General features: G+C 33.4%; 1 protein-coding gene across 4 annotated transcripts in view; it reads right to left on the bottom strand.

Moving 5' to 3' along the window:
- The window catches only part of LOC114343583 (anion exchange protein 2), a 732,215-nt gene that overhangs the window by 170,335 nt on the left and 537,374 nt on the right, over nt 1-24,506 (bottom strand). For all 4 annotated transcript variants that reach the window (XM_050650923.1, XM_050650925.1, XM_050650926.1 and 1 more), the window contains 2 exons: nt 4,913-5,244; nt 2,763-3,082 (listed from right to left, as the gene is read on the bottom strand). In XM_050650923.1, the coding sequence (XP_050506880.1) occupies nt 2,763-3,082; nt 4,913-5,244 (652 nt within the window). The remainder of the gene's footprint in view (nt 1-2,762; nt 3,083-4,912; nt 5,245-24,506) is intronic.

Raw genomic sequence — 24,506 nt, 5'->3', positions numbered from 1 at the left:
GCGCGGAAAATTCTTTTTGTTTTTTAAATTGACATTTTATTTTGAAAAATATTTATTTTTATAATACCACGTTTTTATTATTTATACGAGACAATATAAAAAAATCTGTATGTCTTTTATAGAATCGCAAACTATGCATTTTTGGTCATAATATTATGATTGATCTTAATAAGCAAATTTGTTGTACATGAACCCCTGAAGGTTCCTGAGTTGGTAAGACCAACAATCTAAGTGAAAAGGGAGATATTATTTGTTATTTTTTTGGACAAACTGTTTTTTCTTAATTTTATATGTTGTAGAACCGAAAGATACAACCCTAAATTTTCACTTTTTTATGACCAACCCCCATGTTTTAATAGCAATCTAAATATTTCCCTATTCTCTATAATATATAAAAATGAATGTTTGTCTGTACCTATGTCCCTTATAGAATCGTAAACTATGCATTTGGTAGAAAAAAGTATGGGTACGCAATATTTTTTAGTATTTTTTGGATTTCTGGTAATTTTAGGTATTAAACATTCAAACATTATTTAGTTTTAAGGCGGTACGAAGTTTGCCGGGTCAGCTAGTTAATAATAAAAAAGTATTAACTCTTTTAACTCTATTAATTATTAAGTATATATTATTAAGTATTAACTCCTTCCTGGGTTCATGTAAGTACAAAAACTTTGCTTGAGGTCATCATATTATGATTAAATGCATAGTTTACGATTCTATAAGGGACATACAGACAAAAATTAATTTTTATATGTTATAGAGAACAGGGAAATAATTAGATTGCTATTAAAAAAATGGGGGTTGGTGATAGAAAAGTGAAAAATTAGGGTGGTATGTATCTTTTGGTTTTACATCACATAAAATTATGCAAAAAACAGTTTGTCTAAAAAGATAAAAAAATGTCGGGAGTGGGGTGGGGAGGCCAACCCCCTTTTTCACTTAGATTGGTCGTACTAACTCAGGAAGCTTCAAGGGTTCATGTACAACAATTTTGTTTATTAAGGTCAATCATAATATTTATGATCAAATGTATATGCTATTTCATAAGTTCTATGCATAATTCTATAAAAGACATACAGATTTTTTTTATATTGTCTCGTATAAATAATAAAAACGTGGTATTATAAAAATAAATATTTTTCAATATAAAATGTCAATTTAAAAAACAAAAAGAATTTTCCGCGCCAGGATTTGAACCCCGATCTTCTGAGTGAAAGGTAGGTGCCAAGTAAGCAAGTCCATTAAATGTTCTGAGTAACGTATATAAATATTTGACATTTAAGCTGTAGCGTTGGTCCATCAACTTTCATATTTTAGCTTTTCTTGCCTAAAATCCCCGGTTTTGGGCCAGCTGACACATCATTTGTTAATAAGCTTTGGAACACCTACCTAAATAATAAGAAACGAGCCATGCTAAAATGCTCCGGTCAAATATGACACTACCTCCCTGGCTATTACTGTATATAAGAAACATACCAATCAATATTATACAAACCATCGAAAACATCTACTTTCTACTACAAAGCGGAGTCAGACAAGGTGACTCGTTAAGCCCACTGCTCTTTATTATAACAATGGACGAAATAATAGAAGCAGTAGGTACGTAAAGGTCATGGTTACAGAATGGGGAACAAAGAAATCCAAATATTATGTTATGCAGACGACGTCGCATTAATCGCCGAGACAGAAGACGATCTCCAAAGATTAACACACATCTTCAATACAACAGCCAAGAAATACAATATGATAATATCAGCAGAAAAAACCCAATGTAGGACAACATCTAAATACCCACTACGATGTAAAACCGAAATTGATGGGAAAATAATAAAGCAGGAAGCAAGGTTTAGATATCTGGGAATAGATATAACCAGTTACGGCAGGGGTGGGCAAAAGGGTGGGCAAAAGCCGGATCCGGCCCTTTTGCTTACTTTATCCGGCCCGTTGAAAAATTCTTCTTCATCAAATTTCTTTGTGTAAATGCTTTAAAATGATACTTATATCATTTATGTCCAAAAAATTTCTTCGGGAATGCGTGGAAAAGTCTCCACCAAAAAGATTGGCGGGTGAACAGCGTACGTTCATGGTATAGTCTTCCGGCTCGGGAGACATTCTGAAAATGTCATTTTGGTCCGCGATTAAAAGTATTTGCCCACCACTGAGTTACGGAGATGTTGAAGAGGAAGTACGACAACAAAGCTTAAAAGAAAGTAAAGCGGCGGGATCTCTTAATGACACAATCTGGAAGAAGAAACACCTAAGACAAAAGCAAGAATCTATAAAGCACCAATTAGACCTATATTGACATACACGGCGGAGACAAGACCTGACATGTCTAAAACGAGACGACTACTAGAAACAACAGAGATGAAAATACTCCGACGAGTATCAGGGAAAAGTCTGTTGGATAGGGAGAGAAGCGAAAACATAAGAAGATCATGCAATGTAGAAGACATAAATGGATGGGTGACAAAACGGAAATAGGAGTGGAACGAACACATTAGTAGAATGGCAGAGAATATGATAGTACGAATAGCACGAGATAAGTCACCAAATGGACGAAGAAGTATTGGCAGACCAAGAAAAAGATGGTGCAATAACTTAAATAATTTAGGAGGCTAATATTGAAGAAGAAACAGGAAACAGGCTTTAAAGCCTACATACAAGAAGGAAAAAGAAGAAGAAGTAGATTTTATTGTGGAACAGATTGCAAAAAATTATATAAATGAAACATATTTCATAGAAACCTACATACAACTTACCTTGAGACAACAAAGGCTTCACGATAATCCCTTGAGCTTCTTGAGCCTTCCTCAACGCGTTTTCCTTCCGTCTCTTGATCGCTTCGCTTTTGGCCTTGATCTCTTCGATAGGCAGCAAAGCCTGTCGCTCCCAATCGCCGGGAGGCAACACAATACTGTCGTCTAGGAATTCGTTTATTGCTGATAATAATTCTTTTCTATTTTCCGCTTTGTAAGCTATATTGTGGAACTGCTGATTGGCCATTAAGGTCGATATCGATCGACCGACTTCGTGGTAATCGATGTTTGGCAGTTTGGGACCCAGTAGGAGAAATACGAATCTGAAAATATAAATATAAATCTAAAACAACCTACTGCAATCTACAAACTAATATAGACAACCATATCATTACCTCTCTTAAAGAAAACTTGAATTTAGAGTTTAATGAACTTCTCTTCTTCTTCTTCTTAACTCAGGCGAGACTCGTAAGTCTCTGGCACTTGGTCATAAGACCTTTGTACCAAACCCTGTTCTTCTCCTTAAACTCTAATAAGTCCTGTAGCCTCAACGAAGGCCAATTTCTTATTGGTAGTTTTAGGATCTCTTCTGGTTCAAGCCTCATTTGACCAGTGAAATCCTGCCTCACATCACCTAGCACACTGCAATGGCATATTATGTGTATGGCAGTCCCTTCTTCCATTTCGCATTTTCTGCACCATGGTTCATTCACCTTTCCTAGTTTGTATAGGCGATTTCTTAACCGGCAATGTCCAGTCACCATTTCAGTGACCGTTTTGATCTCTCGTTCATTGAGAGAGTTTTTTATCGATATTCTTGATTATCTTTTAGTCTGGATTTGCCCTTGAGTGGTTCTCCATTTATTTTGATGATTCTTTATCAGCCATTTTTGAACTTCGTTTTTCGTAGCATCTTTAGTGATGCCACTGAAAGGTTCTGGGCCTTCAAAAGTTTATCTCGAGCCTTGTTTCGCTAACGTATCTGCTCGTTCGTTCCCATGAACCCCTTCATGATCCGGCACCCATATTAAAGACACTTTATTGTCTTTTGCCAGGTTATTGAGGAGATCTTTGCAGTTTCTCACCAGTTTTGATTTAGTGAGAGGATTCTTTACAACCAGAGTTGGCTATCTGTGTAAATTTTGATTCTCTTAGCTTTAGGGTCTTCATCAATGATTTGATGATCCAAAGATGGATTCCTCAAGTATAGAATTTAATGATGAGACATTTATCTCTAAAGCTATTAAAAGTGATTAGCAGACTACTTGTACATAAAATACGAGTTACTTATATAGCCAATATGAAGCTTCAACTGAAGGAATGACAAGGACCACGGAGATAAAGAAGAATAACAAACTATCCAATGGCGACGTTTTCTTGGGTTTTTGGCATTAAATTGATATAAACCATTGGATAGCCTCGAAATGTCGCCATTGGATAGCCAGGAAAAAATCCTAGACTAATAGTACTTTTCCTTGATCCAAACTTGTACACGTAGACAGATAACCAGTAACTCAGGGAATTGGAATGCCCAGTAAATCTTATAATTTTCCGAGTTTGTGCCTCTATATCTTGAAAATCCTTCATACGATTGAGTTGTGCCCACGAGAACTTTTTATCAGGATGCTTCAAAGAGTATTTTCCCAAAGTATGAACGAAATCCACTGGGACCTAATTTCCATAAGGTTTATGCGGGCTATTTTGGCTGTGTGATGATGATGAGTATTGGTAGATCTATCAAAATAAACAGGCTGCGGTGGCTAGGCCACTTAGAGAGAATGAATGAGGTGGAGCCATCGAAACATATTTATAGCCAGAGACCGGATGGAGTAAGGAGACGAGGCAGGCCCAGGGCACGATTTAAGGACCAGGTGGAAGAGACTTGCTAGTATTAAGAGTACGAAATTGGAAAATCAAGGCGAAGGATAGGAAGGAATGAAAGCTGATTCTGGAACAGGCCAAGACCCACCATGGGTTGTAGAGCCAATGATGATGATGACTACTGAATATTTACTTTGAACATCTTTTAGAGAAGCGATGACAGAAACTATAGACGCAATTTTGGTCAATGAGATAATAATAATCTCTCAGACGCTGATAATACCATACCCTATACGCAGACTGTCTAAAGTCTAAATGAACCAAAAACTTACCTAACTGGAATGTCAACTTCAATCAACGAAGGAATAACAACTCCCTCTGCCAACCGGATAAACGCAATCGCAGGTTGTTCCAGAAAATCCACCTCACCAACAAGAACAGTGGAACCTTGAGCGCCGATAGGAATCTTCTTAAATATAGCGTCATTATGAGCTTTCCTGATATCCTCATTGCTAGTGTTAAATGGATAGGCATCGTCTTTCATATCTATAACGGTCTGCTGCTTATCGTTAGACTTCAATAAAGCATCATGGGATGGATCCCCGTTTTTTATCGAGCCGTCTATGGAGAAACTCACTTTTCGCTTTTCCGCCTCGGATAGATTCTAAAGAAAAAGGAAATGCAAAAGTTAGGTGAAATTTGCACGGGCTCTGTAAAATTTTCTCTGCATTTAATGAAATACTTTTGTATATAAGAAGCGCTAAGATAGTTCTAAAACAGGTATAGACCAGGGCGCATCTGTAAAAATATTAGTACATTTGGATGTTGAGAGGTGACTCATATTTTTTTGCAGAAATTGCTTGAAAATAACTCATATACTAATATTTGAATTATCCTCCCACTCAAAAAGGTCCGGAACAATGTTTCAATATTCAACATGTCAAAAATGAAGGAAAAATTCGATTTTTTTCTTAGTTTTTTGATTATAACTTTAAAAGTATTCATTTTTGAGGAAAGTTACACCGACATAAAAATTGCGCAATAAAATTTCTTACAATATAGGATTAACTGAAAATTTTAAAAATTGTCACCCTTGTTGCAAAATAGCAATAATTTCGAAAAAAACATAAAAAAACCAGTATTCGCATTTTACGTTTTTCAACCATTTATGCTACACATAGGACCTTCATATTTCACCCAGAAAAACTTTATGATATGATAAAATAAAACTGTAAATTTCATTAAGATCGGTTTAATAGATTTTGCAAAATAAATTTTGCAATCCAGCTTTCGCAAAAAATATTCGTTTTTTAGTTTTTTCAAAATGTTGCAGCATTGAAAATAAAGCAGACAGCAAGTTCAACTTTTTACATATAAAAAAATACTGTACCTTTCATTTGCAATTTGCAAAATTAGAATAGGTTAACTACCACGGCGTCAGGAATTTTTTTAAATAAACATTAATACGCGCAGGACAGCGGATACGTTCGCTCTGATTGGGCATTCCAATTTCCAATGACCTTTGATAATAATTGATAAATTTTAATTTTTAGTATATTTCGAAACAAATAAATAAATTTGTTTATTGCAAAATAAAAACATCATATTCTGTCCTTTGAAATAACACTTTTTTTAACAAAAATTTTCTTTGTTCATATATTTTAACTTAGAAAATAAAAGTGTATTATTTTTAAACATATGCAATTGTTTAAACAATTTTTCACAAACAATAATCAATTTAGTTTGATTTTTGTGGAATTAAAATATGAACATACAACAAAATATAGAGTAAGAAAATAATATACAGGGTGTAACAAAAATACAGGTCATAAATTAAATCACATATTCTGGGACCAAAAATAGTTCGAATGAACCTAACTTACCTTAGTACAGATATGCACATAAAAAAGTTATAGCCCTGTGAAGTTACAAAATGAAAATCGATTTTTTCGAATATATCGAAAACTATTAGAGATTTTTTATTGAAAATAGATATGTGGCATTCTTACGGCAGGAGCATCTTAAAGAAAAATTATAGTAAAATTTGTGCTCCCCATAAAAATTTTATGGGGGTTTTGTTCCCTTAAACCCCCCCAAACTTTTCTGTACGTTCAAATTAAATTATTATTGTGGTACCATTAGTTAAATTCAATATTTTTAAAACTTTTTTGGCTCTTAGTATTTGTTCGATAAGGCAGTTTTTTTATCGAGTTGCGGCTTCTTTTTTAATATGTTTACATAAAATTTTTATGGGGGTTTTGTTCCTTTAAACCCCCCAAATGTTTGTGTACGCTTCAATTAAACTATTACTGCGATACCATTAGTTAAACAAAATGTTTTTAAAACTTTTTTGCCTCCTTGTATTTTTTCAAGAAGGCAACTTTTATCGAGATATGGCTTCTTTTTTAATAAGGTTCAAAATATACCTAAAAATGTAAATCATACATAAATTTTCATATTTTTACCAAGTCTCCATAATCGTACTTAACCATATACAAATATGTGGTGGATTTGACAAATATTTAAAATATCTCGATAAAAACTGACTTTTCGAAAAAGTACTAAGAGCCAAAAAAGTTTTAAAAACATTGTGTTTAAGTAATGGTACTACAATAACAATTTATTTGGAACGTACACAAAAGTTTGGGGGGGTTTAAAGGAACTAAACCCCCATAAAATTTTTATAGGGTGTCCAAATTTCACTATAATTTTTTCTTAAGATGCTACTGTCATAAAAATGCCATATGTTCACTTTCAATAAAAAATCTTTAATAGTTTTCGATATATTGGAAAAAATCGATTTTCATTTTGTAACTTCAAAGGGTTGTAACTTTTTTTATATGCACATTTGTACTAAGGTAAGTTAGGTTCAATCAAACTATTTTTGGTCCCGGAATATGTGATTAAATTTATGACCTGTATTTTCGTTACACCCTGTATTAGATAAAGATTATAAGAAATTTTGGTGGAAATCAACTTGTGTGAATCGAATACCGCTGTCCTGCGCGTAGCACCAAAAATTAATGTTTATTTAAAAAAAATTCCTGACGCCGTGACGCCTAAAAAAAATTTAACTTGCTATATGCTTTATTTTCAGTCCTGCAACATTTTGAAAAAATGAATTTTTTTTGGGAAAGCTGGATTGCAAAATTTATTTTGCAAAATCTATTAAACCGATCTTAACTAAATTTACAGTATTGTTTTATCATATCAAGGTTTTTCTGGGTAAAATAAGAAGGTCCTAAGTTTAGCAGAAATGGTTGAAAAACGTAAAATGCGAATACTTGTTTTTTTATGTTTTTTTTTCGCAATTATTGCTATTTTGCAACAAGGGTAACAATTTTAAAAATTTATTTGCCAATCTTATCTTATGGGAAATTTAATCACGCAACTTTTATTTTAGTGCAACTTTTCTCGGAACTGAATACTTTTAAAGTTATAATCAAAAAACGAAGAAAGAAATCGAATTTTTCCTTCATTTTTTGACATTTAAACAATGTTCAGGATGTTTTTGAGTGGGAGAATAAATCAATTATTATTATATGGGTTAATTCCAAGCAATTTCTGCAAAAAAATTAGAGTCACCTCTCAACGTCCTTCTCAAAACAGATCCGCCCTGGACTAGTATATGTATATCTGTATATACCTGTTTTATATTAATATCTTTAAATATGTTTATACAGTAAAAGGCTACTTGTACCATATTTGTATTGTAAAAATAGGGATTATAAGAGGAATCTAAATAAAAGAAAAAATATAGGGTGTCCAATTTAAAAAATTGCTTATTTGCTTTACCGCATAGTTATTAATCATCCTGTAGAATTCGGCATATTTTCCAAGCTTGGATAATATCGTTGCCTACATACTAAATATTATTTTTGGATATTCTGTACTGGCAGATAAAAAGACCAACGCATTTAAAATAAAACGGGGAGTGCGACAGGGAGACACAATTTCGCCAAAATTGTTTACAACATTATTAGAACGTGTGTTTAAGAACGCAAATCTGAGTGAAAAAGGAATTAACGGAGAAATTCTTAGTCATTTGAGATTCGCTGACGATATTGTTCTTTTTGCTGACAGCATCGATGATGCAGTATTGCAACTGGAGAAACTATACCTAGTCTCCTTACAAGTTGGATTAAAAATCAACCATACACAAACACAAACCATGACAAATCTTGTGTTAAGCGAAAATATTTCATTAAATGGCATGCCTATTGAAGAAACCACCTCTTATAAGTAGGTACTTAGGAGGGCATGAGATACGCATAGGAAGAGATAATCAAACGTGCGAATTAAGCCGCCGCGTAGAACTCGCTTGGGTTACATTCGGCAAGCTGCGCTAACTAAAGGGGCTAGGAGAGAACGGGATATTTTACCATGTAATATCCCATAAGAAATCGCTAAGGTCCATTCTGTTAATTTTTGTCTCATTTTGCGCAAAGCTGACTCGACCTGAGTCGACGCTGACTCGATCTGACAACAGGCTGACTCGACCTGACTCGACGCTGACTCGACGGTGAGTCGAGTCAGGGTTGAGTCAGTGTCGAGTCAGGTCGAGGCAGCTTTGCGCAAAATGAGACAAAAATGAGCAGAATGAACCATAGCGATATCTTATGGGATTTTACATGGGAAATATCCCGTTCTCGCCTAGCCCTTTTACTGAGCTATGTCCTTAAGTCAGAACTGCCTATGTGTCTCAAAAGAAAAGTTTTTGATCAGTGTGTGTTGCCAGTACTTACATATGGTGCAGAAACTTTAACAATCACCAAGAAAGTAAGAAATAAAATTTATATTACCCAAATAGCCATGGAGGAACGCTTTAAGTTAGGCATTTTTCGTAGGGATCTAATTACGAACAAAGAAATAAGACGAAGAACAGGAGTGACAGATGCCATAGAAAGAATTACTACACTAAAGTGGAACTGGGCTGGACACATAGCTAGAATGTCAGATAACAGATGGACACAGCGAATAATACACTGGAGACCAAGACAAGAAGCATATCGAAGTAGAGGTCGTCCGTCAGAAATATGGTCTGATGCCATAAAACGCATCGACAAAAATTGGAAGCAAACAGAACAAAACAGAAGTGCTTGGAAAATATTGAGGGAGACCTATATCCAGCAGTGGATAGATCCAGGTTGAATGATGATATTCTGTACCATCATGGAATTATCGACCAACGCCAGCGCCGCACTAAAAACTCACCCTGTATAAGAGAAAACATAATGTAGGAGATCACAATAAGTATCTACTCAGACATGCTTTAGTTGTCATTTTTTTCTCTATAAAGCGATATGTATTCGATAACTTCCAATAAAAGTTTCCATAAAATCTCAATATAAATTTCTTTTATAAAAAATTTTACAGCTCGTCAGTCTGAGTATGACGTGGGAAAAGAATTCCAATTTTGTGACATTCTCTGGAAAGTTAACATAAAAATGCCGACTATCTATCTGTATAGCCACTAACTTAAAAATATTATCGCAGCTTTAATATCAAACTTCATAAAATGCAGAAAAATTTTAATATTTTTGATTAAAATGCATTATCCGATTAATAAACAGTACCTCCGAAAAATTGCTTATATTAGACACAACTCTGAAAATAGTCATCTTAAAATATGGAAATTTATATTTTTGCTTAACTGTAGCTGATCTACATCTACACGTCTATAACATTGACAGATAGCTATCATTGTATTCACTCACTCCTACAGCCCAAGAAATACTAACTTTAGATAAAGTTTTACGTGCATTGAATTTCCTTTAACACATTTATATTAGTTCTAAATTGCTAACTTGGTACAGCAATAGACGAAATCAATAATAAAGGCGGTACTAATGAGTATCATCCAACCAGGAGTACTGGTCTATTATTTTAATTCGTTAGTGTAAAGCCGTGGTAACTTGTTTGTACTACTTAATTGATTTTTAACTACATATTGTACTTCCATTTTATTTTCAGATTTGATTTGACATACCTACTTTGTAAAAAGGTACAACCTTCTGATCCACCAAGAAATTATTGGACGTGAGCATTTTGAAGGTTTGGCCTGTATATTTTTTGTTTTTTTACTAGTTGAATTTATAAAGTAAAAAATTCTTAAACATAATTAACGTATTATTTTTAATTTTTAATGTGATAGATCAGAATAAGTGATAGAGTACATTATTTATATTAAGACACTCATCGTCATCGTCACTCTAACAAAAGACTCTAGTAAAACAAAACAAAACGAAAACTACTTAAGTATTTAAAATACTTCGATTTATTTAATATCTACATAAAACCATATACAATATATGTATAGTCCTTGGGTCCACATATAAAATTATTATTTATGATCACACCGTCGAAACATTTTGTAAACTAAATTCGCTCTACCGAGATTCACTTTGACACATTCGGAATAGGAAACATACATCACAAAAATTCCTACCTCACACTATTAACTGCTAAAATCAACTTAATCTTTCATTAAAAAAAAAGAAGAATTATTAGAAATACTGGGAGTGTCTACTAATCTCATAAAATTTTGTGGAGTTCATTTCTACAAAATATTTTTATTTTGTATAATAAATAATTTTCTCATTTGTTATCAATACATTATAATGGTGTGCAATAACAATACTTATTACATGTACTTGTGCTGGCCAATTTTTTGTGTGACACAGTGGCAGGAAAATACAGCGTGTTTTATATGTTCGTTCATGGGTATTCTTTCGTCTTTCCGACTGAAAGTTGGACAAATTTAGAGCTTGGCGCAATATGGTAGTGGGGCGTTTGTCTGTCAAGCTGTCACGAAGTTGTCAATTTTATGCAAGAATAATATTTATTTATGTACCAAGTCAGTAAAGTTACTCTTTATCGAACGAGTCTGATATTATGAGCAGAGCGAACGTTAGCGAGCGAGGCGAATAACAGTCGAGTTCGATAAAGAGTCTTTACTGACGTGGTGCATACAAAATTTTATCGCCAATCATAAAAAATGTTAATACTTACTTAATTACATCCTAGCAAGCAAGCATAGTGATTTAACCCAGCCTGAGATACTTGCTCACCCCTAGAGAATGACATTCGGGTGATACAATTCATTGGGGCGAGGAGGATTAACTCCCGTAAGCAGGAATCACTCCACCCCGCTTCAATGCTCTAGACCAGTGGTTCCCAACCTTTTATGTCTGGCGACCCACCTTCTGATATTTTTTCATATTAGCGACCCATACCTCACCCATGATGATATATATCTACGTTATTCAGCTACTGTAAGATCCAAGCCGCGACCCACCTGAAACCTGTCCGCGACCCACTAGTGGGTCGCGACCCACCGGTTGGGAAACGCTGCTCTAGACCATCCACTTACCCCCCGATAGCACTCTGATGCGCTATAGGGGCTCTCAATCAGCAAAGTGCTTATCATATGGGAGTCTTGGGTACACGGACTCCCATATGAAATCCTACCCCGATCAATGCAGGCCAGCGTGAGGCGCTCTATTCCCGCTATCTCTAGTGACTTATCTTCGATCTGTTTTGCTTGCTCGGGCGCCGAGTCCCCGCTCTGGGCTATGTCCAATTCGGCGACTCGGTGCTCGAGGATGTGGGCCCCTCATGCCCGTTTTTTGGGTTTTGTTACTAATATTTTTTTGTGGCTTTCGCCTATTGTTAATATTTTATTGATTTGTTTAGTGGCTGAAGCCGTTTTGAAATTTTTTGTATATTTTTTTTGAGGGATGTCTGAAAATTATAAAAATCAACATTAATAAATATAATGAGATGCCAAAGGTGAGCAAGTTGTCTTCTTTTGATAGAGCTACGATTATCTAGCCTTTATCATATATTTACTAATATTTGTTGTTTGGGTCTCCTATGTTTCCATCTATGGTACACATCATACCTTAATATCTCTTGCAAGATCCGGTTTGGGTGGTCTTCTAGCTCAGCAAATTTTGTTCTGGCTTTTTCCTCCATAATATCCAGTACTCTTATTTGTTTTAGGTCTTTAAATAAGAACCGTTCGGCGACGTATCTGGGCACGTTTGCAGCTTCTCTGAGGCAGTTGTTGTGTGCCGCTTGTATCTTATTTTTGTTACTTTGACTTATGTGACCCCATGCAAGAGATGCGTATGTAATTATTGGCAGTATAATGCTATTTATCAGTCTTAATTTTGTTTTCATAGCTAATTTGCTTCTTCTTCCTGTGAGTCCTCTTATTGCCGATCTGGCCGCTGCTGTTTTCTGGACTGTTGCGTTGACATGTGATGTGAATGTAAGACCTTGGTCTATTGTGACTCCTAAATATTTAACTTCGTTTTGCCATTCGATGGGTCTGTCTTGCAATGTTAGCTGTTCTTCTGGGTTATCTCTTCTCTTTTTGAAGATAACAGCTTGGGTCTTATCTGGATTTATTGCTATTTTCCATTGGATACTCCATTCTTCTATTGTATCCAATGCCGTCTGTAGATTTCTTACAACTATATCTAGGTTCATGCGTTTTGCAGCAATTGCAGTGTCGTCTGCCTTAATTACATCCTAATGTAAAAAAGAGTGTGTGTACTTGTTACGCACGTAAGACATTATACTTCTATTATTAGATATAATTTCAACCAAATAAATATATTTTAAACAGTTTAATCGTATTTTTATTGAAATATTAAACAAATATTAACACTTAAAATAAAATACCAAAAATTAAAAATACCGTAAATAGTTACGTTATTGTTTATGAAGTGTAGCCTTCCGTAGCTCACTTGCTTTTCCCTTGATGAATAGTAGAAAATCTAAATAAATATATTTGCTAACAAATTATCATTAATATCTGTCACCGTCCTATATTTTATATAATCGAATTAACAAAAACACCATTTCATAATACATTTGCATTAATACAAAACTTAAAACATTTAAGAATTTTATCAATTTTAGACGAAATAAAAATTTCGTATGACAGTAATGATGATGACAGAATGCATGATGGCCGATTTCGATGTTTAATCGATAGTTGTTCAAGTAATCAATATTGAATAAGTACCTAATTACTAAATCTGTAAAGTTTCGATTTATATTTTATGAATATAATTGCGAAATACTACGGAATTTCACTTTTTGACATAAATTTAATTAATAATAACGTAAATTTTGTACAATATTTTTAATAATTAAAGTAAATAAATTTTAAGTTCACTCAAATAAATAATCGATTACTCCCATCGACCGCTTACATTCAATCTCAGTTAATTTGATTAATCGCGGCAGGTAAAGTAAAATTCTTCTTTCAGTACAATAAAGTGTTACTTTACTGGCGTCAAATGAGTACAATAATGAATGACTTTAGTGACAGTTGGCGATAAAATTTATAACCACATTGGTCATTTTATTTTAATCAATGGTTTTTATCATATCAACAGCGAAAACAATTTTGTCGGACAAAAATATTGGGCCATATGACGCGTCGGACACGCTAAATAGGTATGTCAAATTTATGAAAATAATAAATTTATTACCACATGGCTAATTTTAACAGAATCTACTATAAAACCTTTTTACAATAATGTGGTAACCTTGTCGGACAATTTTCACGGGGCATATGCTCAGTAGGATGCGCCGAAAATGTCAGTTTCCTGTAATTTTTTTATTTACAACCATTTTTCCACAAAATTAGGAGGTTATAAGTAATTATATTCTAAATAAAAAAACTTAAGTGCCCGACAAAAATATTGGGGCAAATCGACAGTCGGACAAAAAATTTAATTTTTATTAGTAAACTATACTTACTTTTAAACTATGTTGGGCTCGTGCATACCTTATCTTCACAACCATTTTTACGACAAAATTAGTAGGTTACAAGTAATTATATTCTTAAACAAAAAATGTAATTGTCTGACAAAAATGTTGGGGCAAATGAACAGAAAACTTAATTCTTTTTAGTTATCGACGCCCTTAAGAGGAGGCATTATAAAAAAAAATTAAAACAGTTTTTCTCGATTACTTTTGAATCGATTTAGCTGAAAATTGCCATTAGTTTTGTCCGACAAGTGATCCAATATGCATTACACATGTAAAAAAACAGTACAAAACAAAAATGACTTCTGTGGTAATAAATAAAAAAATTCCAGGAAATTGACATCTTCGACGCATCCGACTGCGCATATGCTCCGTGAAAATTGTCCGACAAGATTACCACATTATTGTAAAAAGGTTTTATGGTAGATTCTGTAAAAATTAGCCATGTGGTAATAAATTTATTATTTTCATAAATTTGACATATTTTGCGTGCCCGACGCGTCATATGGCCCAATATTTTTGTCCGACAAAATTGTTTTCGCTGTTTATATGATAAAAACCATTGATTAAAATAAAATGACCAATGTGGTTATAAATTTTTTTCTTGCATAAAATTGACAACTTCGTGACAGCTTGACAGACAAACGCCCCACTACCATATTGCGCCAAGCTCCAAATTTGTCCGACTCCACCCAAATAACAAGTACAAAAAGTTTCGACGGTGTGGTCCTAAATAATAATTTCATATGTGGGCCCAAGGACTAATACATACACAATGTTATTTGGAGAAAATGTAACATAAAATTCTCTCAATCTGACACCGTTAGGCTACGGCTCCACGGGCGAGAAATTGACGCTAGCAGTAGCCGTAAAACGAACTTAAGGTTCCGCGGAACGGAATGGGAATAACCGAACTGAACCGACTACGCACAAGTCCTGTAGTCGGTACAGTTCGGCTATTCCCATTCCGTTCCGCGGAATCTTAAGTTCATTTTACTGCTACTGCTAGCGTCAATTTCTCGCCCGTGGAGCCGTAGCCTTACTTGAATATCCGAATTCGGATATTCAATCAACGTTCACACGCACTGCTTCGCAGATAAATCCCGTCTTTTCCAGCTTCTTGTCTGACGTGTTTGTTTCGTAGAAGCAAATACAATTCCGAGCTACAATAATTTATAGTTATACTTCCTCGTATTCTGTCTCAGCAAGAATTCAACGACAATTCGTGATGAATTGTCGTCCGCTGCAAGAGAAATTACTACAGGCTCTGTTTTGCTGTCAATGTGTCAATACCTACTATGATTAATAATATACAGGGTGCGCCAAACCTCTGGTCTTCTTTGATTACGGCTAAACTATGAGATATACAAAAAAATGTTTATAACAAAACTAATGTGTATCAAAGAGGTCTATAATTTAAAATTATTTTCAATTATACAGGGTGAGTCAGAACGACGGTATGAACCAAAGTTGTATTTTTTTAAATGGAACACCCTGTATATTAAATCATTTTTGAATATATTATTTAAAAATATGAAAAATTTGTATAAGGTCTTATAGGTCTAAAGTTCATAATTTTCGAAATATTTACATTTTTATTGAGAAAAATGGTAATATTTATAGGGTTGTGGATTATGTTTCCAAGGAAATAAAAATTTGGGTGATAGGTCAAAGTTTTTAAAATATAGTGTTATTTTTAAATAATTTAATATTTTTTACTTCTAGCCATAAAATATACAGTGTGATCACTATTTTCAAATACAAAATTTTCTCATTTTTTTTTAAATGGGACACCCTGTATATTACTTTTGCGTTTTATAGTAAATATTACAACCTTTCTTTTGGTATAAGGTTGTATGTACCTAGCATGTTTCGTTTTGTAGATATTTAAAAAAAAACTATAGATTTTACGTGTTTGCGGATTTTTTATTTAAAAATTTTTTTGCAAAAAAAATAATTATAAGCTGGTTTTAGAAACATACACTAAAATATAAAATATGAAGATAAAAACGTAATTAAAGATTAAAATAAATCGTATGCTAGTACAATTCAATTGAATTTAATAACTTTAAATTATTTTCCAAAAAATATTTTACCATATTAATGAATGCATAAATTAGTTACTAAATTAAATAAACAACCAAATTTTAAATCAACCGTAGTAATTTTTTTACTACAGCAACTTTCCTGTACCAAATTAATTGTTAGTTAAATTGTATTTAGTTAAACTTTTAATTTACCTTTTAAATTTACTTACATACATCTTGAGAATATAAAAATTATTATAAAGTATGCTTTGAAACAAATGATATGTTAAATGTATCATCCAAATTATTTATTAATATAAATAGTATTTACTGGTGTCACAAAAACTGGGAATACTTTTGTAGTTGAAATTTTTGTAACAATTTTTTTTATTTTAAATTTTAATTTTTTAACCGAAACATTTTTGGATATGACATTTGTTTTGGGCGAAACCATTAGAAATTATTACCAGATTTTGTGACACGAGTAGGTACATAGATACTATTTACTTCTTAATATACTTCCATAACGTTCATTTGTTTCAAAGCATACTTTATACGTTCTCAAGATGTAGGTAAATTAAAAAGTTATTAACTGATCTTACTCGTAAATACAATATAACTAACAATTAATTTGGTATAGGAAAGTTGCTGCGGTAGAAGAATTACTACGATTGATTTAAAATTTGGTTGTTTATTTAATTTAGTAACTAATTTATGTATTCATTAATATGGTAAAATATTTTTTGTAAAATAATTTAAAGTTATTAAATTCAATTGAATTGTACTAGCATACGATTTATTTTAATCTTTAATTACGTTTTTATTTTCATATTTTCTATTTTAGTGTATGTTTCTAAAACCAGATTATAATTATTTTTTTTGCAAAAAAATTTTTAAAACAAAAATCCGCAAAAACGTAAAATCTATAGTTTTTTAAAAATATCTACAAAACGAAACATGCTAGGTACATACAACCTTATACCAAAAGAAAGGTTGTAATATTTACTACCAAACGCAAAACTAATATACAGGGTGTCCCATTAAAAAAAATGAGAAAATTTTGTATTTGCAAATAGTGATCACACTGTATATTTTATGGCTAAAAGTAAAAAATATTAAATTATTTAAAAATAACACTATATTTTAAAAACTTTGACCTATCGCCTAAATTTTTATTTCCTTGGAAACATAATCCACAACCCTATAAATATTACCATTTTTCTCAATAAAAATGTAAATATTTCGAAAATTATTAACTTTAGGCCTGTAAGACCTTATACAAATTTTTCATATTTTTAAATAATATATTCAAAAATGATTTAATATACAGGGTGTTCCATTTAAAAAAATACAACTTTGGTTCATACCGTCATTCTGACTTACCCTGTATAATTGAAAATAATTTTAAATTATAGACCTCGTTGATACACATTAGTTTTGTTATAAACATTTTTTTGTATATCTCATAGTTTAGCCGTAATCAAAGAAGACCAGAGGTTTGGCGCACCCTGTATGTTGCTATAGTGAGTGGCTATTGCTTGTTATGTAAAGAGGTGTAATATGTGTAGCTTGTTATGAATTAAAATACGTAAATAAACAAAGTTTTCGTTATGATAATGCTCGCATTTTCAGCTTGTTTATGAAATATAATCTTTCAACGTTTGAGTCATATACTTAATTAAATAAAACGAAGCGTTTGTAAATTAAGCACGCCCATGTATTTTGGGTTTCGGGTGTGTTTTGAGAATTTACTCTAACCGCCATGCGCCAGTTAATATTTTTTGGGAATTGATAATTGAGCAATAGTGTAATACATTTTTATATTATTACTAGATGAGTTCAGCTTTTATATTATGCAAACTTTTGGTACTGTTTACTTTCGGTAATGTGGATTATGCAAAGAAAACTAAAAATTGAAACATGGGTGGGTAGCTTGATTAACGGAGGAATAACATTCTAGGTAGCGAATCTGATGAAAATGCACATGAGTTAAATTACTAACAGTACGATAGTAAAAGTCTTTACAGTTAATCAGCGATAATAGTGTAAGTTGGGATCGTAAATACTAGATTATTTAAATAACAACTTCTAAGGGTATACCCCTTTCATAATAATTTTATTAAAGGTTTGAGATATCTTGTACTGTATCACTTGTATTGGGGTTCCTACCTTCTGTGTGAGATTCGGACCACTTAAGAAGAATACACCCATAAGATCTCTAACTTTTCGTAAAAGACAGTAACCGAGGATAGTATCTTTAGTGAGGAATACGGCCTAAGCCTCAACTTCAAGAAGACAAAGTGGATGTTGATAAACAAAAAGCAACAACCTGCTCGACAGTTACAGATAAACAACATACTAGTTCAGGGTTTCCCAACCGGTGGTACGCGTACCACTGGTGGTACGCGGGAAGATTTCAGGTGGTACGCGTCATGTGGGTAGAACAAACGCTGGGCCTCTGAGAAAGTATCAGTGCAGTTCTTGTGTTTCCATGTTATCCCTGTTTCCCTGCTATGAAGCAGTTTTTGGCGAATCTGTATTAAATTGCCTGCCTGCATGAAGAAAATAAACGCATGACTAGCTTTGTAAATATGATACAAGATGATACTAACTTAATAAAGGCATCCTACCTTGCTAGATGTAGAACTGCAAATGGCCCAAACCGTGTTAGGAGAAAAGGCAACCAAAGAAATTTAAAAAATACCATTGTCAAACAACACAGTTAGAAGGCGAATTACTGATATGTCTTCCAATATTTGAAGAACAATTTTGTCTAAAACTTCAAGAATGCACATATTTTGCACTTCAAGTAGACGAAAGCACCGATATAACAAACATTGCACAGCTACTTGTATTTGTAAGATTTGATTTTTATGAAGACGTAGTTATTATAGAAGAGTTTTTGTTCTGCAAACCACTTGAATCAAACACTACAGAGGAACTCATATGTCAGGTAAATTGAAAGGGCTAGCAAAAATAACCAAAATCGAGAAGAATTAGAATTAGAATTAGAAATCATTAGTAGATATATTTCTAAAAAATTAGGATCGGGGGGGGGGGGGTTCCTTCCATTTTATGCCCTCCTCTGGTGTTTGGTGGTACGCAAAAATCTTCAGAATATTTCAGGTAGTGCGCAGTTGCTAGAAGGTTGGGAACCCCTGTACTAGTTGATCATACCATTATCCAGGGGACAATAGTAAGCGGGGGCGAGGCAGGAGAAGACACTCGTGGCTCTAAAATCTGCGGAAGTGGTTTGAGCTCGCATCGGTCTAACTATTCAGAAGTGCCGTAAACAAGATCAGAATTGCCATGTTAATGGTCAACGTTCGCACCGGACAGAGTACTTGAAGAAGAAGAGGGAGATCAAAGTGCAGATGGGAAGATCAGTAAATTCAACTTAATGAAGACAATAAGTGGAAAGCTACAAATAGCTCGAGGGAGGCCAAACGACAGATGGGAAGATCAGGCCATTCAACAGAATGAAGATGCCTAACTGGAGAACAAAAATTGAAAATAGAAAGTAATGGCCCAATAGGACCAATAGGGCGAAATCACACAATAAACCGTGAAGAAAGACGACAGAGAAAAAGAAAAGACAGAAAAGGAAAAGTGATTCCCCGCGAAAAACAGAAAAATCAGAGGAGCTCCTATTAATGGTCGGGTTATACTCCTGCCAGGAGTATTGTAAACATAAAGGTACGTATACATGCGGCGCGCACGCCGAGCGGTGCGCATATGTATACATACCTTTACATAATACAGGGTATTTCATTAATAATTGTCCATATAGTAACTGGAGAAACCTTAGCACAAAATACAAAGATTTAACCTAAAACACTTAAATAAAATGTGGTTCCTTACTGAGTTACAGGGTGTTTTATCTAAAAATTTAAAAACTATTTTTGCTCAGCATTTTAAAACTATTTGACGTATCCTTTTCATACTTGGCACGAAATATAGGTACTGTACAAGCTACTAAATTATGTTAAACAAACGTTTATGGCTATTTCCAGAGGCGTACGACGGGGGAAAGTGAATGGTTGACCCTTTCCAAATTCTACGCCACTGGCGAAATTGCTATTTTAGTTCAATTTTTGGATTTTTCACTACTTTCTATGAAAATAATATACTCTTCATTCGTAACGATAGAAACATCAGTTTTCGAGATATTTGAAGTTAAAAATGAAACGACACGGTTATCTTGATCATGTATTTGTATCGCTTCATTTTTAATTTCAAATATCTCGAAAACTAATCATTTTATCGTTACAAATGAAGAGTATATTATTTACATAAAAACTATTGCAAAATCAAAAAATTACACTAAAATAACAATTTCGTCAGTGGCGTAGAATTTGGGAAGGGTCAACCAGCCACTATCCCCTGTCGCACGCCTCTGGTAGTAGCTAGAAACGTTTATTTATCTTAATTTAGTAGGGTGTACAGTACCTACACTTTCTGCCAAGTATGATAAGGTTACGCCAAATAGTTTTAAAGTACTGGGTACAAATAATTTTTAAATTTTAATCATATGAATCATATCATAAATTAATCAAAATAACTGTGCCGTTTCATATTTAACTTCAAATATCTCGAAAACTAATGACTTTATCGTTACCAATGAAGAGTATATTATTTACGTAGAAAGTATTGTAGAATCTAAAAATGGTACTAAAATAGTAATTCCTCCAGTGGCGTAGAATTTGAGAAGGGTCAACCATTCACCATCCCCTGTCGTACGCCTCTGGTAGCAGCTAGAAACGTTTGTTTATCATAATTTAGTAGAGTGTCTAGTAGTCGCACTTTTTGCCAAGTACGAAAAGGATACGTCGAATAGTTTTAAAATGCTGAGCAAAAAGAGTTTTTAAATTTTTAGATAAAACACCCTGTAACTCAGTAAGGAACCACATTGTATTTGAGTGTTTTAAGTTAAATATTCGTATTTTGTGCTAAGGTTTCTCCAGTTACTATATGGACAATTATTAATGAAACACCCTGTATACAGGTTAAAACATGAAGTGCTCATGATAAAAAATATATAGCATTTTTTATAGATTTTAAAAAGTATTTTTTGTAAAAACGGGGCTAGTATACAACTTTTATCAATAACGCTTTATAAACAGATTGTAATACAAATAATACGCCAGTCAATGGGAGCAAGAATAGGATATTACCTCCTAATTCTATCCTACTGCATGGGTTTTAATGAAATTTTGGGCCTAGCCTCTACTTATCTCCTAATTCAAAGTCCCACCCGAAGGGTGGTTCCCACCCCTTCTTAGGGATGAAAAATTTTTTGGTTAAAATTACCACGGAATTCGCTAGAGAACCTAATTCTAAGCAAAAGCTGTTCTATAATTTTTTTTGAAAACTCCATACTTTGTGAGATATTCGTGGTTGAAAATTGGCCACTTTCATTGAAACATAATACCTTTTCGAACGGTTTTTTGCGAATACCTTAAAAACTATGCATCTAACTAAAAAAACTATATTAAACATTTTTGTAGGTTATAAAAAAAAACAAAGAGACACTTGCCTTCTCTTGCCAAATCTTCTAGTTATAATACAAAAAGAGATATGGTAGGTGAAAATAGTTTGCTTTTTGGTACATTCTCAAATTGGTGTATTTAACTTGAAATAACAGAAAAACGGTCGATTTTAGGTGTATAATGCTACTAATACCTTTTGTAGTGCTTGAAAAGACCTTTAAAATGAGCTATATCAGCGTTTCCCAAACTTATTTTTTCGTGGCCCGGTTATTTTTGTGCTTATCCCTCGTGACCCACTAATTTTTTGCATAGCCTGGTGTGTGTACAAGAAAACATATTTAAATATTTATTACAGTTTTATATATTTTAATAGATAATCATTTGCTCAAACAAAAATATAATAAAACAAAATAATAATCAAATATTAATGAGAAGTAGATGTTAATTTTATCCTCAGGTCCGGTTCGACTTCCAAATGGTTCCTATATTTATTTTTAAGGAAAATCAGTGTTAAAACCCTACCACACACTTATAGGTCGAAACAAAAGGAATTAGAAATTTTATTGCTTTTTCTGCTAAAACTGGGTACCTACTCCTGGTGGCAAAACAGCCAAAAATCTATGAGTGGTATTTTTTCTAATATGTCTTTGAGTGCCCTATCACATGATAGTTCAATTACTGACTCAACATCTAAATCCGAAGTTCTGCCTCGGATTATACGTCCATTGTAAATGGATACCTTATCCACGCTTTGTTGCCGTGGATGGGGGAAAGTATTCCTTCAGATTTGCCTATTGCGTCCAGTCCTAACAGGTGTTTCTTGAAAGCCGCTGAAATCTCATCCGACAATAAATTTACGATATTATTTTTTTTGTAGTTCCGTTAGCTTTGCAAAAGCTTTGTAATTACCTGCTTCCGCGCGATGTGTCTACAAATTAAGTTTTTTTGTTGCAGCTTCCACCTTCTCTTGTACTTTAAATACAGTTACATTGCTACCTTGTAATGTCATATTTAAATTGTTCAAGAAGTCAAAAATATCACAAAGGTAAGCTACTTTAATTAACCAATTGACATTATGAAAACTGTCTTTAAATTGAAATATTGAATACCGTTGGTGGATGTGCTTCTAATAATATTGAAATCTCTTCCTTCAATTCAATGGGACATTCTAAAACATTCCTTTTTGATAACCAACGCACTTCGCAGTGCAAAATAAGATCTTCATGACCACTTCCCATTTCTTTGCACAAAGCAGAGAATACTTTGTGAGTTCAGTGGGCGAGATTTTATGAAGTTTAAAAAATTTACACTCTCCTTCATAGATTCGGTTAAAATCAGTGTCATTTTTTTGACACCTAATACCTCTCTGTGGATGGTAAATGCACCCAAATACATTCTGGTGCTAAGGCTTTGATCCCCGGAAAAAGTACAGTACGAGTGCCTGCCATTGCCCCCACATTCAATTCCATTATCACTCATGTAGTTAAATCAGATTAAATATTTCTTCAGCAGTTGGTCTTGTTGACAAAGATTTACAAAATGGAAATTCTTCGTGAATAGTATTTTCAAAATCGTGTCTTACAAAACATATTAAACTAACATTATCTGATATGTCTGTACTTTCATCAAGTTGCAAGGAAAAATAGTTATAGTCCTTTAAGTGACATATAATAGTTTCTTCAATATTATCTGCCATCTCCACAATCCTATTCTTCAATGTGTTATTTGATAGAGCCAGCGAATTCACTTCTTGCTTTTCTTGCTTTTCATCACATATTATCCGAGATGCTACTATTTTCATTGCTAGAACTATTAATTTCTTGACAAATGTGTGTGAGTGGATAACCTGTTTCAGCATTTAATTTTGATATTTCATAAGAAGCCAGTACAAGGTTTTCAGATTGTGCGTTCTGAGAAAATTCAATCACATATTCTTTATGGTAGCTATTAATTCTCTTTTTATTTATAGAAAAAAACCTATTCGGCAAAGCCAGGCGACCCGGCATTTTGCTTTCGTGGCCCGGTACCGGGTCGCGACCCACCATTTGGGAAACGCTGAGCTATATTAAAGGTCCATTACATTAAAACTATGTAGACCGGGCAGTATCGTCGCCCTCGCTAGCGAAATTATTCCGATTTGATTTTTTTGCACAAATTTACTCAAAAAGAGGTCCTTATAACATATCCATAGGGTGCCGGGCGGTGCCGTCGTCGAAAAATTGTTTAAACAATTTTTTTTAAACAAATTCACAAAAATAATTTTTTCATTCCGAACAATATTTTTTCAGATAATTTTGGTCATTCTGAGCAAAAAAGGTAGCTTGTCATTTTTCTCTAAAATTGATTGTTGTCGAGTTATATGCGATTAAAAATTTGAAAAATGCGAAAATAGCCATTTTCAAGTTTTAATAACTCGATTAAAAATTATTATCATGAAATTCAAAAAGCGACCAAATCAAGTTTCAAACCCCTTCTTCAAGGTCCTGAAGAGATTTTTGTCATTATTTTATTACAAAGCTGTTATTTTTAATTATTAACAATGTGGGGGAGACACGTGTGGTCAAAATAGCACGAGATAAATCACCAATCGGCAGAAGAAGTATCGGCCGACCGCGCAAAAG

Source organism: Diabrotica virgifera, chromosome 5 (assembly GCF_917563875.1).
Source record: "Diabrotica virgifera virgifera chromosome 5, PGI_DIABVI_V3a".
Taxonomy (NCBI): Eukaryota; Metazoa; Arthropoda; class Insecta; order Coleoptera; family Chrysomelidae; genus Diabrotica; species Diabrotica virgifera.
This window is presented reverse-complemented; position numbering and strand designations above follow the sequence as displayed.